Here is a 16464-nt window from a genome sequence, read left to right as displayed (position 1 = left end):
ATGGCCAGTGTGGATGGGAGAGAGCTAACGGAGGCCAGAGGAGAGCCGCAGGCCGTGGAGCTGGACTGGCATCAGCGGTGAGATGGATGAGGGGTGAGGGGATCATGATAAACACCCCATTTCCTGACATACCCCATACAACACAGCAGCCCCGGGACTGACTCCTTCAAATACACAGAGATGATGACACTGAAACACAGGCAAGCTCCTGCTCTCACAAGGGAACATCCTCCTGTAGGTGGGCAGCGGCTGACCACATAGAAAACTGACTGTGTACACTGAGGGGGGGAGGGGGCTCTCCCCTCCCCCACCCCCCAGACAACGCGCTTTGTGCGACCCAGCTGGGACAAACGCAACATCTCTGAGCTTGGACACAGCGACCTCAATCAGGAAAGTGAACCCCACTGACCAGGGCACATCCTCGCTCTTGGGGATGCCCCCAGAACACTCCCACGGTGAGAGGAGCCCTGCACACGCTGGCACACGTGCTCAGATACACACGTGTGCTCAGACACACGCAGGCCCAGGGAAGCCCTGGCCCTTGGAGTTTGGGGGCGTTGATCCGGACATCCTCCCCTTTCCAGGATTTTTGTCAACTGCGGCCTGATGATGGGGAAGTTTGGCTGCTTCGGCTTTGACGTGGACAAAACTCTGGCTGATAGCGGAGAGGGGGAGGGGTGGGGGTGCGGGGGTGAGGAATTGGGGGCCGGGGGCGCCGGCTGGGGAATGGGCACCAGCGGGCCTGGGTCTGCTCTGCCCGCAGCTTACAAGTCCCCGGCTTATGAGACGCTGGCCTTTGAGTTGCTGCTCCAGCGCTAGGTGTGCATCGGATACCCGCACGAGATCCTGCGCTACACCTACGACCCCACCTTCCCCACCAGGTGAACAGGGCCCGGGGGCGGGATGCTGAGCCGAGTCCCGGCCCCGGCACCACATTCACAGCCTCTATGCCCTCACCCAGGGGGCTGGTATTCGACGCGCTCTACAGAAACCTGCTGAAGGTGGATGCCCAGGGGAACGTGCTGCAGGGCACCTACGGCTTCTCCTCCCTCTCGAGTAAGGCACCGGCTGGGGGGCAAGGATGCTGCAGGAAAGACGTTGGGGGCTGAGTCAAGCACACAGCAGGGGCTCGTCAATGCCAGCTGGAGATAGAGGGACAGGAGGACGGGGACGGGCGCGAAGGAGTGGCTGGGCCTGGCCGACCACTGGGGGGCGCTGTGGAGGGGGCATCATGGCACAGTGCTCACTGCCCCCTCTGGAGGTCTGGAGCTTCTACCCCAGCAAGTTCATTCAGAGGGACGACCTGCAGCGGTTTCACATCCTCAACATGATGTTCAACCTGCTTGGTGAGGGATGATGGACTGCGGGCTGATGGTGGATCTTTGGGCCAGAGACTGACCTGCCTCCCCACCCCCAGAAACCTACCTCTATGCCTGCCTGGTAGACTTCTTCTCTGGCTGCTCCCGCTACATCAAGTGCGTTCTGTGCCCCTCCCCTCCCCCAGCCCTGGGTGACCCAGCAGGATACTGCTCCCCTTAGGGGCCAAGCCCTGAAGTGGGGGCTCCAGCAGGAGGCAGAGGCTCCTCCTAAGGGGTTCCCAGGGCTTCAAGAACTCAGTGGGAAGGCCTTAGATGTGGGAGCCCCCAACTGTGTAACTGATACCCCCTAGGGGTGACCCTCGGCACAGGGTGACACCCCTCCCAAGAGGGCTGGGACATGAACCCAGTGTCCTCACTGTGGATGGAAGGATCCCACTGATGGGGCTCCAGGGTGGTGGTCACCTCGGCGGCCCTTATCAGCCTCCCTCCTGGCTTGACTCAGCTGTGACATGGGCTATCAGCATGGGAACCTCTTCATGTCCTTCCAAAGCCTCTTCCAGGATGTGATGGATGCCATGGATTATGTCCACCATTCGGTGAGTGTCCCAGGACCCCAGGCCGCACCCAGGTCCCCAGATCCCATAAGGTTTCACTCTGCTTCCGGTTGAGGATGGTGGTCTGGGTTCCTTCATCTTGGATGTAGGCATGTGCACGCATGCCCATGTGCACACACACACATACACACATGAGATGTGAACTCACAGCTCTGCTCCCTCCTGTGGGGCTGTCTCAAGGAGAAGACCTTGGATGACTTAGAGAAATAGCTGGATAAGGTGTGAGTGGCCTTAGACTAGGGTCATGACTAAGCTTTGTCCCCCTTGTCCCCTCCTCCCCCAGGGCAGTGGGGCTGCTCCTCCTTTCCCTGGCTCCTTCTTCAAGATGTGGACAGAGCTATGCATCCTGGTCTTGTTCCTTGCCTTCCTGCCTGACCTGGGGCCCCCTGCCCACCTATGGGGCTGAAACCTGAGAACAGGCTCCCAGGGCAGCTCTGGGGAGGCCCCACTGCTGGAGGTGGCTCCTCTCTCTGCCCCAGGCACGAATCCCCGTCCTGCTGGACAAGATGAGGGAGGTGGGAAAAGTGTTCCTGGCCACCAACAGTAGCTATAACTACACAGATGTGAGTGTGTAATTGGAGGTGGGTGGAGGGGCGGGGCTCAGCCTCTGGGCCAGAGAACTTTCCTTTCTGGCTCTGGGTAAGCTGAGGACCTGCAGAAACAGTGAGGGAGTGGAGAAGCAGTGGGGGTGAAACCCTCACTGCCTGGTTGGTATCTTGGGTTCCATTTCTTGGCCTTTTAAGGTCTCAGTGAAATGTTAGTCACTCAGTCGTGTCTGACTCTTTGTGACCCTGTGGACAATAGCCAGGCTTCTCTGTCCATGGGATTCTCCAGGCAAGAACACTGGAGTGGGTTGCCATTTCCTTCTCCAGGGTATCTTCCTGACCCAGAGATCAAACCTGCCTCTCCTGCACTGCAGGCAGATTCTTTACCCCGAGCCACCAGGGAAGCCTAGGGTCTCTGTGAAATTATCCATTTCCCCTCCATCTTGCTCCTGTGGTCCCTGGTGTGTCCTGTGGCTGAGGGCCTTGGCAGCCCTTGGTCTAACCCAGCTAGGTGCTCTAACTCCTGGCTTTTCCTTGCTAGGCCATCATGACCTACCTGTTAGGCACTGGTGAGGTGAGTGCCATGGGCCTGGCTACTGGAGGCTGTGCCTAGGGCAGGGAGGCCGGGCCACCTTGCTGTAGGTCCCTCCCATGTCCAGCTGTCTCCTCCAGAGGAACCAAGGGTATGGGAGGGATCATTTCACCTGAGTGGGCCCATTGGAAACTCCCCAGTGGGTGCTGGAACTTCCTCAGTGGGTGGGAGACTTGTGACTTCAGCCAGGCTATGGGAGGAGCCTGGAGGGGTGGGGAGACCTTGGAAAAGTGACTAGATATTTGGGGAGGGGCTGGATGGGGCAGAAGAGGGTGAGGGAGAGGGTGAGAAGTGGCTTTGGCAGGCCTGGGGGTGGGCAGTGTGACATACCTTGTGGGGACCCGGCCGGCTAATGGGTAAGCAGGGCTCCAGCTGGGGGGTGGGGGGGGAGGAATCTGTGCTCTCATCCTGTGTCCCTGGGCCTCTGACTCTGTGCTACGAGGGACTCCAGGGGCTGACACAGCCCACTCAACATCCAATGCTGGCCTCTGCTAATAGCTTTTGAGCACGTCCTGCCAGTGTGGCTGGGGATGCTGGGTGGTCAGAGGCCCGGATTCCTGAGCCCTGGGATGTCCCATCTGGCTGAGAGGCCAGGGCTGAGATGGGGGAGCTGGCGAGTTTTCACTGGTCCAGAGCCAGGCATCCCGGCCAGGTGTGGGTGGGGCAGCTGTGGGTGAGGACCTGGCTGAGAGCCTGAATCAGATTTTCCAGGCTGAGCGCGTGTGTTGGCACGTGCCTCGCCATGTGCCCCACCATGTCTCGTCCACCCACCTGCAGGCTGAGGCTGCAGCCAGGCCCTGGAGGTCCTACTTTGATCTGATCGTGGTGGACACACAGAAGCCCCACTTCTTCGCGGAGGGAACAGTGCTGAGACAGGTCAACATGGTAATGCAGGGGTCGAGGCCTGTCCTTCGTGACCCATGAACCCACTGTGGGGAGGGAGCCCGCCTCTCAGGCTTGACCTGCCCTTGGTGGTGGCTGCTCTGCTGTCTGTCTGTCCCTGGAGGCAAGGATCCAGGGAGGGGACTCCTTCAGGGCCCTCTGTGGCCCCCTTCTCTCCTCACCCCATAGTTACCCCTGCCAGTCCCAAGCCCCCACCCTCTCTGACCAGGGCACCCCTCTGCCCCCTCCAGGACACGGACAAGCTCTGTGTTGGTACCTACACTGGCCCCTACCAGCACTGTGCTGTCTACTCTGGAAGTACCATCTCCCCCTTTCCCCTCCCTCCCTCCCTCCCTCCCTCCCATTCCTCCTTAGTGACCATCCTTCATCTAGAAGCCCACATCCCAGGCCTGCGTGCCAGGACAGGACTAGGAACCCCTGTCCCCAGCCTGCTCGCTAAGACAGGAAGGACTGTGAGTGGGCCTGTCCTTCCCTGGTCCGGCAGGGTCATTGGACGTGGTGTGTGAGCTGCTCGGAGTGCAGGGCATGGACATCCTATACATTGGGGATCACATCTTTGGGGACATCCTCAAGTCCAAGAAGCAGCAGGGCTGGCAGACTTGTCTGGTGGTTCCTGAGCTGTCCTGGGAGTTGGGCATCTGGGCCCAAGAGAAGGGTGAGTTGTAGGGGGCAGACCAGCAGGGGGCACTGGCCAGTGATGCTAAAGCCTGCACCATGGTCATCGTCCCCTCTCTCCTATGTGGGGTCAATAGTGACCATGATCATACTGTCTGCTCTGTGGTTTATGAGAGTGGATCTGTTTATTCATGAGGAAACAGAGACCCAGAGAGGTTAAGTGTCTTGCCCAAAGTCACACAGCCTGGAGGGCTAAAGCTGAGACTCACATCCTGTCTCCTAACTCCAGAGCCCCGTGGTGCTTCTGTAGTCCCATGTTTACTCCCTCACCTGACTGCATCCTCCCTACTCACCCTGAGAAATTTAGTGAGTGCAAGGCCCAGTCCTCCAGCCGAGAAGTCAGGAGTTACTATGAACCCAAATAATTCGGGCTTGTTCTAAGGGCTGGGTTTGAGTCACTGACGTCACAGAGTGAATGGAGACCCTGAAGAGGCTGGACACGCATCTAGCAGACCTGTACCAGTGAGAGCCCTGACCTGTGACCCCTACCCTGGGAGGGAAGCAGGATGGAGGGTGGTGGTCCATGTCCATGCCTGGCAGCAGGGTCCATGCCAGGTTGCTCAGGAAATCATGATCTGTTTCAGACTGGGCTTCCCTACTAAACTGGACTCTGATCCCCTTGAGATGCTCACACTGACCGCTAGGCCCTTCCTCCTGAACCACTGACCCTCTCACACGTGGGCACACACCCAGCTCAGCGCCCCCACTGGGTGCCTGCAGAGTGTCTCCCACCCCATGCCATCTGGAGAGGTTGTACCTGGAGACTCTGGGGCCCCCAGCTCCTCTCCTCCTGGGTCAAGTGGCCATTTTTGCACTGGGCACACAGATGGCAGCAGTTACGGCCTGCAACTCATCAACTCCACCAAGAGGGAGATTCGGGGAAGAGCAGGGTGCTGAGGAGGAGGGGATGGGCCTGGCGGGGCAGAGGGTGAGGCGTGTGTCTCCAGGTTGCCTGCCTAGATTAGCTCTTTCCCAGGTCCCCAGAGCCCAGTTATGACTCCCCCAGTCTCCAGGAGTGCCACTGGGCCTTGTGAGCTGGTGCCCTCTGCTGGCCTACATGCTGAATGACAGCAGTGTGCTCTTGAGGGGTTGAGGTTTTTCCATCTCCACCATTAACCTTGAGCAGTGCCTGCCTCCTGGATTGGGTCCTCATGTGACCGACTGCCTGGTTAGCATCTGGGGTCAGCCAGACAAAGGGCCTGAGAAGACAGGCTTTAGGGTGGATGCGCTGGTGGGTCTGGGTGAGGAAAGGACACGTTCCCTAGTGTCTTTCCTGACAAGTCACTAGAGGTGGAAGAGTCCCACAGGGATTCAGGCCACTCGACCTTCCCAGGCCCAGTAGGGACCAATAGGGCAGGATCTCGGTTGAACCTCTTGTAGGAAATTCAGTGCTTTCATGCCGTGTGATCCTCCCACAGCTCCTCGAGGGGGACTGGACAGGGATTGTCACCTTTATTTTATAGGTGGGGAAACTGAGGCACAGAAAGGGGAACAGGGAAGCCCTTGGTCACACTTGATAACACGGGACCATTTTTCTTTTTTTTAAAAAAACTGTTTGTTTTTGACCTGAGTCTTCACTGTTGTGCACGGGCAAGTGGGCTTTTTATTGTGGTGGCTTCTCCTGTCACAGAGCACAGGCTCAATAGTTGTGGTGCACAGGCATAGTTGTTCCCGAGGCATGTGGCATCTTCCTGGACCAGGGATCGAGCCCGTGTCCTCTGCATTGGCAAGCAGATTCTTAACCACAGGACTACCAGGGAATGGAATGCTTTTCTAGATTCTGAAGGCAGGGCCTGTAATGAGGTGGGGGCTTGCTAGGGGGGTGGTGTAGGAGTGGGGCTGGGTGTGTGGGTCTTACCAGAAAGTAAGTGATGCTGAGAGTGTAGAGCAGGCTGGTCGCTCTCCAGGGCCAGGCAGGGAAGCAAGGAGTGGGGCCTGGGGCCAAGCAGAGAGAGCTGCCCCACCTCCCAAAGCCCGCACTGGCTGAGCACCATGGCAGCCCCTTCCCTGTGGTGGGCGAGGGCCTCAGTGTCCTTGGTGGTGGTGGTGGTTTAGTCGCTAAGTCGTGGCCGACTCTTGCAATCCTGTGGCCTGTCAGGCTGTCAGGCTTCTCTGTCCATGGGATTCTCCAGGCAAGAATACCGGAGTGGGTTGCCATTTCCTTCTCCAGGGTATCTTCCTGACCCAGGAATCGGACCCAGGTCTCTTGCATTGCAGGTAGGTGATTTACCAACTGAGCTATGAGGGAAGTCCTCAGTGTCCTTAGGGGATTGTTTCCCGGGAGGGCAGAGCTGGGCCTGACCCTGGCAGACAGGTTCACTTGTGGGTGATGCAGGTCCAGGGTGTTGGGGGGAATGGAATCTCGAATCAGTGAGCTGCCCCTCTGCCAGAGAGTCAGCCGGGAGTTGGACCTGTGCTACAGTGTGATGGGCAGCCTGTTCCGGTGTGGCTTCCACCAGAAACTCTTCTCCAGCCAGCTGATGCGCTACGCCGACCTCTACACAGCCACCTGCCTCAATTTCTTGTACCACCCACTCAGCTCGCTGTACCGGGTGGCCCTGGAGCTGGTGGGTCCCTGCGGAACCTCCCTAGCATCCCTGAACCTCCGTCCCAGAAGGACCCATGGGTGGTTGGCCCTGCCAAGAGCATTTGAGGTCACCAGACCCCCCTCTCCCATCTCCAGGCACAAATGGGCCAAACCCTTGCAGATAACTGTCTGCCTCATCAAGAATACTCTGGACGGGTTATGGTTCTACAGATAAGATGCCTCTGCTAGGAAGTTTTCCTCCTGCTCAATTTTTTTTTTTTTTTCCTCCTGCTCAATTTTAACTCCTGCTTTAAACTGAGACTGCATTATCTCCCTAGTACACATGATACCACTTTCAAGGAGGAAGGCTGTGGTCCCCCTACCCTCAGTAACTGCAGTACAGTGATCGCAGGGGAAGTGGACGAAACAGCAGACTGCATAGTAAACACTCCAGCTGGTTTTCCTCTGGAAGACCTGGAATGCTTCTCAGTCAAGAGCAGGGAAGTGAAGGCGACAGTGATGCCACAGGGTTCATGGAGGCCATGAGACTGACCAGTGCAGAACTCCCCGGGGCATGCATGTCCCTTCTCCCAACAAGCGGTCATTATTTCCATCTTAGATGATGTACTGTCTGCAGTCAAGGATCTAGACTTGAAGCTAGTTCTCTGGGGCTCCGTGCACCCTGTTTTTCTTGCCACTCTCAGCTGCCTTCCTGATAATTGAGAGCAGGAGAAACCATTTTATGTTTCTGGGCTGGGTGTGTGTGTGTTTTTAAGTGATTCTGCTTAATGCTTAATATAACTCAGCAAAGTAGGTTTTCGTCTCCTCATTTTACCACTGGTGAACTGGAAGTGCAGAGAACCTAAATTACTTAGGTTCAGACTGCTGCTAGGTAGGCTGCAGAGTCAGGATTTGAATCCAGGGCTGCTTTGTCCCCTGCACCACACTACTGCACTGAGCTCTCGTTGTGCAGCCTCTTCTCATCTCCGGGCTGTTAAATGAGCAGGCTGGAGGATTCCCGTAGGCAAAGCAGGGCGTCTGAGGCGTTATTGTGCAGTTAGACACCATTGCTAAAGTAGAGACCAGACAGGTGAAGAAACAGCATCCAGAGCACCCGGGTGAAAGAGCCAAAGAAACCGGAACTTACCCAGCAGTGCTGCCTGGGATTTTTGAGGAAGTGAAGTCCATCTGCCAGAAACTTCCTCCTCCTGCTGACCCTCTTGGGCTCCCTTTTCTGTAGCATCACTGGGCAGGAAGCTGGCAGCTGTGGGCAGAGGATGGCGTTGGGGGGTATTGATGTGTAACTGGGGACTCCAGAAGGCCTCGGCACCGATGGCGCTCCTCCACCTCCTGTGTTGGTCCTTACAGATGCCCCATGAGACAGCAGTGGAGCAAGAAAGGGCCGGTCTGGTTCCCGCCTTCAGCCTCTTCTCTTGCAGCCAGAGGCTGAGTTACTGGGAAGTGAGGGCTGCCAGTGGACTGGCCGGGGAGTTCAGAGACTTGGGGGTTCCTCTTGGGCTAGAGCAGGGGTCCCAGTGGAGCAGTATCAACCCGAGGGGTTATTTGGGAGGTCTGCAGGAGCTATTTTGTCTTCCAGTGCAATCATTCCTGAATATTCATGTAGGAATACATATTATTTTATTATACGTTGCTTTTCATTTCTCATTTGTTATAGTTAAGGTATGATATTGATTGTTAAGATTATAGAGACAATCATATTGTCTATGAATCTCAATTCAGAATCAAGAAAAGCAAATGAAAATATTTGTTTTATTTATTTTTTAATTGAAGTATAGTTGATTTGCAATGTTGTGTTAGAAAATACTTGGTTTTAAGATGAGGCAGGGGGTCTGAGAGGGCCAAGAACCACTGGCTCTCAGACTCACAGGTCCTGCTCGGCTGACTGAATGGGGGTCCATATCTCCCCACATCTCTTCTGGATCATTCCTCTAGATCATTCATCCTCATCCTCTGGATCATTCATCCTCATCCTGGGAGAGGTGACAGAACACAGACTCTCTCTGGCCAGGCTTCCTCAGCAGGCGACTTTTATGGACACAAAGTGGAGGGGCTCCTTCTTCGTCCCCTCTGTGACTCTGCCTTCTGAGTGGAGACCCAGGCTTTCCTGAGTGGCAGGTTCAGCTCCTCACCTAGTTCTGCAGCCCCGAGCCCTGTAGAAGGGTTCCTGTTTCTACCCTGGCATTCCCAGGGCTTGAGTTTCAAAATGCCCATCTTATCGGTTCCCTTTAGTGTGGTGGCTCCAGGCTCAGTTTACATTCTTTCCACCAGTGATTTTCACCAGGCGCCTCCCATGTGCCTGACAAAGTAGAAACTGAATTATGAGCCATTTTACTCCTGCCCAGGAGAAGCTCAAAATTCAAGTACATTGATAATATTAAATGAGAAGCAAAAGAGATTAAGAGGTGGGGAGAATACACAGAACTGAAGGTCTTAATGACCCAGATAACCATGATGGTGTGGTCACTCACCTAGAACCAGACATCCTGGAGTGTGAAGTCAAGAGGGCCTTAGGAAGCATCACTATGAACAAAGCTAGTGGAGATAACAGAATTCCGACTGAGCTATTTCAAATCTTAAACCAGTGGTTTGCAACTATTTTTTCCCTCCCAACCCACCAGAGGACTAGACCCACTCCCCTCTGTAACTGTGGGTTCTCTGGGGATGTGTTGGTTATTCTCTCCTCTCATCTCCATCCCAGGGCAGACTAAGGCATTTGGACACATTTCCTACCCCTGGCTGGGAGTCACTTTGTGAACCTGAGAAGCTTCCATAACCAGCTTTCTTTGTTTCTTGTAAGGCTGAGGGCAAAGAAAGGAAGACCAGGAGGGCTGCATGGAGGCAGACTGAATCTAGGACATGGCTGGCATCACCATCCTCTTCTATGAGATATTTTTCAGATAACAGGAAAAATATGGGAGAGAGAGAAAGCAATCATATTGAAATCTCCTAAATGTAACAGATCTGGAGCCCAAGAGCCCTTCTTTTAGGGAGGAAGAAGGGACCTTGTTCTCCCTGGCTGCTGGGCCATTTGTGTGTACCAAGTGAAACTATTTAACCCAGTTCCCCTGAGTGTATCCTTTCTCATCCATTTTTATTTCTATAAATTTCTTTTTAAAAATAGTGTTTCTGTGCACTCAATTTTTTCATTCTGTTACTAGTAATGACAATGGCTATAGATGACTTCATTAACTGTTCTTTCCAGTCACTGTGAAAGACAGCGAGATAGTCTTTGAACTTGATGTATGTACATGCATTAAAATCTACAAAAAGTCCTACTTGTGATTTTAAAACTTGATTCTTCATTCTAGTTGGAGCTCCTCCATGGTGTTAAGCCCTTGCCCTTCACTGAATTTGAGTTCACTTTTCTTGTTAATGCTATCATCTGGAGGCTTTTGTTGTTTAGGCTCTCAGTCGCGTCTGACTCTTTGCAACCCCATGGACTGCAGCATGCCAGGCCTCCCTGTCCTTCACTATATCTCCTGGAGTTTGCTCCAATGCATGCCATCCAAGCATCTCATTCTCTGTCGCCTCATTCTCCTCCTGCCCTCAGTGGAGGCTTAGAAGGAATATATGTTTGAAATGAAAGCATGTGATCCAGTTCGCTAGTTTTATTTTCTGTGGGTAAATAGGGGAAACATTTGGAATATCTGAGGATAAATAAGGGACAACAGGCCCTGTGCTCAGAGTTCACATTTTTTGACATCTCCTGTGCATTTTAGAAGCTTCCAGACCTTTCATTCTTCTTCCTGTGTTGACTTTTGGGCCTCAGAGTCACCAGAGGCAAGTTTTCCAGGAAAGGATTAGGTACCCCTGAACATGTGTCTTTATTTTTTAAAGAAATAGAAAGTATATTTTTAGCTCTGTTTTCTGTCTTTTTAAATATTTATTTGGCTGCACCTGGTCTTAGCTGCAGCATGCAAACTCTTAGTTACGGCATGTGGGATGGAACTTGGGCCACCTGCATTGGGAGTGCAGTCTTAGCCATTGGGCTCCCAGAGAAGTACCTGGCCTTGTTTCTTTAAACATTAGACTCTTATTAAAGGCCTACAGGATAGTATTTTACCAGGAAAACTGCTCAGACCCTAGGACACATGCTTTTCTTTGAAATCCAGCAGCATTACAAAAAGTATTTTAATACTACAAAAATGAATGCTTAGAATTCCCTCCTAGGGCAGAGAGAATGCAGAAATGGCCTGGGGGATAAGCGGCCTGGCAGAAGATCCTTAAGGGGTCTGAGGAAGAGATGAGGTAGAGGGAGGGGAGAAGGGGTGGGGAGGGGGAGGGCAGGAGGGCAGCCCCGCAGAAAGAAGAGGTGGTCAAGGCCCTTTCCTGTGCTTCTCTATCTCACCTCTGCTCCTCCCTCAGGTCTCAGGGGCCTCCCACCTCCCTGATCCTCTTTCTCTGACATTTGTGATGCTTTAACATGTGTCCCCACTAGACTTGTGGCTCCATGGGGACAGGTCATTTGGGTCACCATTGTATCTCTGGTGTCCAGTGTCCTGTATGTTTTATTGCATGAGCCATGTAACCTGGTTTATTATTACACTGGGTCAGCATGTAGAATTGCAGGGAAAAGAGTGGGGCTAAAGATATATCATCAAGACCAGAGGAAGTGGGGAAAGGATAGACAGCTTTGGATTAGAACTCTGCTCAACTCCTAGGAAGTCATCTGTATTTCTGTCTGGGGGTTGTTCATTTGATGCGGTGTTTTGTTTTTGTTTTTAAAAAAACACATCATGTCGGGTCTTCCCTGGTAGTCCAATGGTTAAGACTCCACCTTTCAATGCAGGGAGTGTAGGTTCGATCCCTGTTGGGGAATTAAGATCCCGCATGTCACTAAGCCCATGTGCTGAAACTAGGATCGACATATATATGCTATCATGTGTAAATATTAATAAATAGCTAGTGGGAACCTCCTGTATAGCCCAGGGAGCTCAGCTTGATGCTCTGTGATAACTCTGTGATGACCTAGAAGGGTGGAAGGGGCAGGGAGCATGAAGGAGGGATGTCCCAGAGGGAGGGGATATATGTATATAAATAGCTTTTTTTGTACAACAGAAACTAACAATATTGTAAAGCAGCTATCAGTTCAGTTCAGTTCAGTCACTCAGTCGTGTCTGACTCTTTGCGACCCCATGAACCGGAGCATGCCAGGCCTCCCTGTCCATCACCAACTCCTGGAGTTTACCCAAACTCATGTCCATTGAGTCGGTGATGCCATCCAACCATCTCATCCTCTGTCATCCCCTTCTCCTCCTGCCCTCAATCTTTCTCAGTTATCAGAGTCTTTTCAAATGAGTCAGCTCTTCACATCAGGTGGCCAAAGTATTGGGAGTTTCAGCTTCAACATCAGTCCTTCCAATAAAAACCCAGGAATGATCTCCTTTAGGATGGACTGGTTGGATCTCTTGCAGTCCAAAGGATTCTTAAGTCTTCTCCAATACCACAGTTCAAAAGCATCAATTCTTTGGCGCTCAGCTTTCTTTATAGTCCAACTCTCACATCCATACATGACTACTGAATAAAACATAGCCTTGACTAGACTGACCTTTGTTGACAAAGTAATGTCTCTGCTTTTCAATATGCTGTGTAGGTTGGTCATAACTTTCCTTTCAAGGAGTAAGCCTCTTTTAATTCATGGCTGCAGTCACCATCTGCAGTGATTTTGGAGCCCAAAAAAATAGTCAGTCACTGTTTCCACTGTTTCCCCATCTATTTGCCATGAAGTGATGGGACCAGACGCCATGATCTTAGTTTTCTGAATGTTGAGCTTTAAGCCAACACTTTCACTCTCCTCTTTCACTCTCATCAAGAGGCTCTTTAGTTCTTCTTCACCTTCTGCCATAAGGGTGGTGTCATCTGCATATCTGAGGTTAGTGATACTTTTCTCAGCAATCTTGATTCCAGCTTATGCTTTATCCAGCCCAGTGTTTCTCATGGTACTCTGCATAGAAGTTAAATAAACAGGGTGACAATATACAGCCTTGATGTACTGCTTTTCCTATTTGGAACCAGTCTGTTGTTCCATGTCCATTTCTAACTGTTGCTTCCTGACCTGCATACAGATTTCTCAAGAGGCAGGTCAGGTGGTCTGCTAATTCCCATCTCTTTAAGAATTTTCCACAGTTTATTGTGATTCACACAAAGACTTTGGCATAGCCAATAAAGCAGAAATAGATGTTTCTCTGGAACTTTCTTGCTTTTTCGATGATCCAGCGAATGTTGGCAATTTGATCTCTGGTTGCTCTGCCTTTTTTAAAACCAGCTTGAACATCAGGAAGTTCACAGTTCACGTATTGCTGAAGCCTGGCTTGGAGAATTTTAAGCATTACTTTATTAGCGTGTGAGATGAGTGCAATTGTGTGGTAGTTTGAGCATTCTTTGGGATTGCCTTTCTTTGGGATTGGAATGAAAACTGACCTTTTCCAGTCCTGTGGCCACTGCTGAGTTTTCCAAATTTGCTGACATATTGAGTGTAGCAGTTTCACAGCATCTTTTAGGATTTGCTATAGCTCAACTGGAATTCCATCATCTTCACTAGCTTTGTTTGTAGTGATGTTTTCTAAGGCCCACTTGACTTCACAATCAGGATGTCTGGTTCTAGGTGAGTGATCACACCATCGTAATTATCTGGGTCGTGATCTTTTTTTGTACAGTTCTTCTGTGTATTCTTGCCACCTCTTCTTAATATCTTCTGCTTCTGTTAGGTCCATACCATTTCTGTCCTTTATTGAGCCCATCTTTGCATGAAATGTTCCCTTGGTATCTCTAATTTTCTTGAAGAGATCTCTAGTTTTTCCCCTTCTATTGTTTTCCTCTATTTCTTTGCACTGATCACTGAGGAAGGCTTTCTTGTCTCTCCTTGCTTTCTTTAGAACTCTGAATCAGATGGGTATACCTTTCCTTTTCTCCTTTGCTTTTGGCTTCTGTTCTTTTCACAGCTATTTGTAAGGCCTCCTCAGACAGTCATTTTGCTTTTTTGCATGTCTTTTTCTTGGGGATGGTCTTGCTTCCTGTCTCCTGTACAATGTCATGAACCTCCGTTCATAGTTCATCAGGCACTCTGTCTATCGGATCTAGTCCCTTAAATCTATTTCTCACTTCCCACGGTATAATCATAAGGGATTTGATTTAGGTCATACCTGAATGGTCTAGTGGTTTTCCCCACTTTCTTCAATTTAAGTCTGAACTTGGCAATAAGGAGTTCATGATCTGAGCCACAGTCAGCTCCCAGTCTTGTTCTTGCTGACTGTGTAGAGCTTCTCCATCTTTGGCTGCAAAGAATATAATCAATCTGATTTTGGTGTTGGTCATCTGGTGATGTCCATGTGTAGAGTCTTCTCTTGTGTTGTTGGAAGAGAGTGTTTGCTGTGACCAGTGCGTTCTCTTGGCAAAACTCTATTGGCCTTTGCCAGCTATCCCCCAATTAAAAAAACAAAAAAGAGAATTGGTTGTCTCATATTGGAAAGTACAGGGCTTGGCTGGCTCTGGGCTTTAGCCTGGGTATCAAATGATGTCACCTCACTCTCTCCAGCCCTCAGGCTTATTCCATATTGGTGCCATTCTCAGGTAGGCTTTTTTTCTCCATCGGTATAAGTAGATTTACAGATTCCCATCCTATCTCTTTGGCAACTCTACCAGGAAAAGTCTCACTGTTTTGTGTGAGACACAACCCATTGTCCAGTCAATGTCATTAGCCAAGAGATAATGGGTGCTGGTTGGCCTGACCTGGGTCATATGTTCTGGTGGGTGGAGTTCATTCCTCTTAAGCTACAGACTGTGAGCAGGAAAGAGGTGGTCCTCAGGAAATTAGGGTGCTCTTTTTTAAAGATAGTTATTTATTTTTATTTATTTTGTTGCTCCAGGTCTTAGTTGTGTTACGTAGGATCTAATTACCTGATCAGGGATCAAACCCAGGACCTCTGTATTGGGAGTGTGGAGTCTTTAACTGCTGGACCACCAGGGAAGTCCCTAGGGTGTTCTTATTAGGACTGTATGCCCAGCAGGCATGATGGATGTCTTTTATAGCAGGTGTAACTGGTACCCAGTAAACAGTAATAATGGTCATAGCTTCTCCCTTCCCTGTCTCCTGGTTCCCAGACATTCTGCACCTGATGTCAGCACATAACCATCCCTGTTTATCTTCAATACTCATACTCCCCTCTCCTAAGAAGCTGTCCCTACACATTAGATTTAATACTGTTTAAAGCCCGTATCTCTGCTACAATTCCCTGTGAATCTTCCTGCCAAGCGATTAAGGGCCTGCCTTCTTTCCTTCCCGCCTGCTCTGGTTTCTAGGAACAGCTATTTACTGAACAAGAGGGTTACTGAGAACCTACAAAGAGCTCCAGAATCAGGGTGTAGTTTTCTGCAGCTGCTGTACCATCCACTATCATTTCCACATCCTTTTAGATCTTGAAGATGCTACTTAGTCTAATCAGGCTGCTTAAAACCTCCAATTTGTCAGTTTGAAAACTACACATTATTAGATGCCAATAATTTATCCTGCATTGTCAGAACCCAGAATGGTATCGAGACATCCTGCTAAGAACTGGCAATGGTGAAGTTGCTCTTTTGAGAACCAGGAGGGATGAGCTTGACTCTTGTCTGCTGATTCTGAATATTTGATTTCTCCCAGTCCCCATTTTCAGCTTCTGTGCCTTCTAAGCATTATTTGGCTTCACAGATGAAGTGAGTCTGTCTATAAGGGGAGAAAAGGGCTGGCTGCATGGATTCCTGCATTTTCATTGTGGTGACAGTCTATTTCTCATTGAGAGTTAGTCTATTAACTTCAGGGTTTTATAGCTCAGTTTTAGAATCTTGTTTTTATAAATCTTAGAGATGGCTCTGCTTGCCTCACAGTGGGAACATCTGCACCCTGGGTGAGGCTGGGGGTCTGATCAAGGTGAGTTCTCCCGGGTAGTGGGTGTTCCCTGTGAGGCCTACTGGTATTTCCCAGTTGTTGTTGTTGTTCAGTCGCTAAGCTGTGTCTGACCGTTTGGGTCCTCATGGACTGTAGCCCGCCAGGCTCCATTGTCCATGGGATTTCCCAGGCAAGAATATTGGAGTGAGTTGCCATTTCCTTCTCCAGGGGATCTTCTTGACTCAGGGATCAAACCCAGGTCTCCTACTTGTCAGGCAGATTCTTTACCACTGAGCTACCTGGGAAGCCTGTGTTTCCACAGACACACCCCTAATTCTCTAGGCCAAGCTACCATCACAGTTTTCTGTAATAAATAAGATAAATAAGCAGGAATGAACAAAGGTT

At 50.9% G+C, this 16464-nt stretch overlaps 1 protein-coding gene across 1 annotated transcript; it reads left to right on the top strand.

Moving 5' to 3' along the window:
- NT5DC4 (5'-nucleotidase domain containing 4) lies at positions 1–11587 on the top strand. The gene is given in 17 exon segments (XM_061156114.1): positions 1–77; positions 585–653; positions 759–881; positions 962–1056; positions 1224–1346; positions 1418–1475; positions 1822–1915; positions 2084–2152; positions 2413–2496; positions 3020–3052; positions 3848–3966; positions 4182–4270; positions 4458–4628; positions 5059–5110; positions 5467–5522; positions 8539–8718; positions 11562–11587. Coding segments are annotated over 17 exon segments (1518 nt in total).
- Positions 11588–16464: the final 4877 nt, after the last annotated feature.

Source organism: Dama dama, chromosome 11, assembly GCF_033118175.1.
Source record: "Dama dama isolate Ldn47 chromosome 11, ASM3311817v1, whole genome shotgun sequence".
NCBI lineage: Eukaryota > Metazoa > Chordata > Mammalia > Artiodactyla > Cervidae > Dama > Dama dama.
This window is presented reverse-complemented; position numbering and strand designations above follow the sequence as displayed.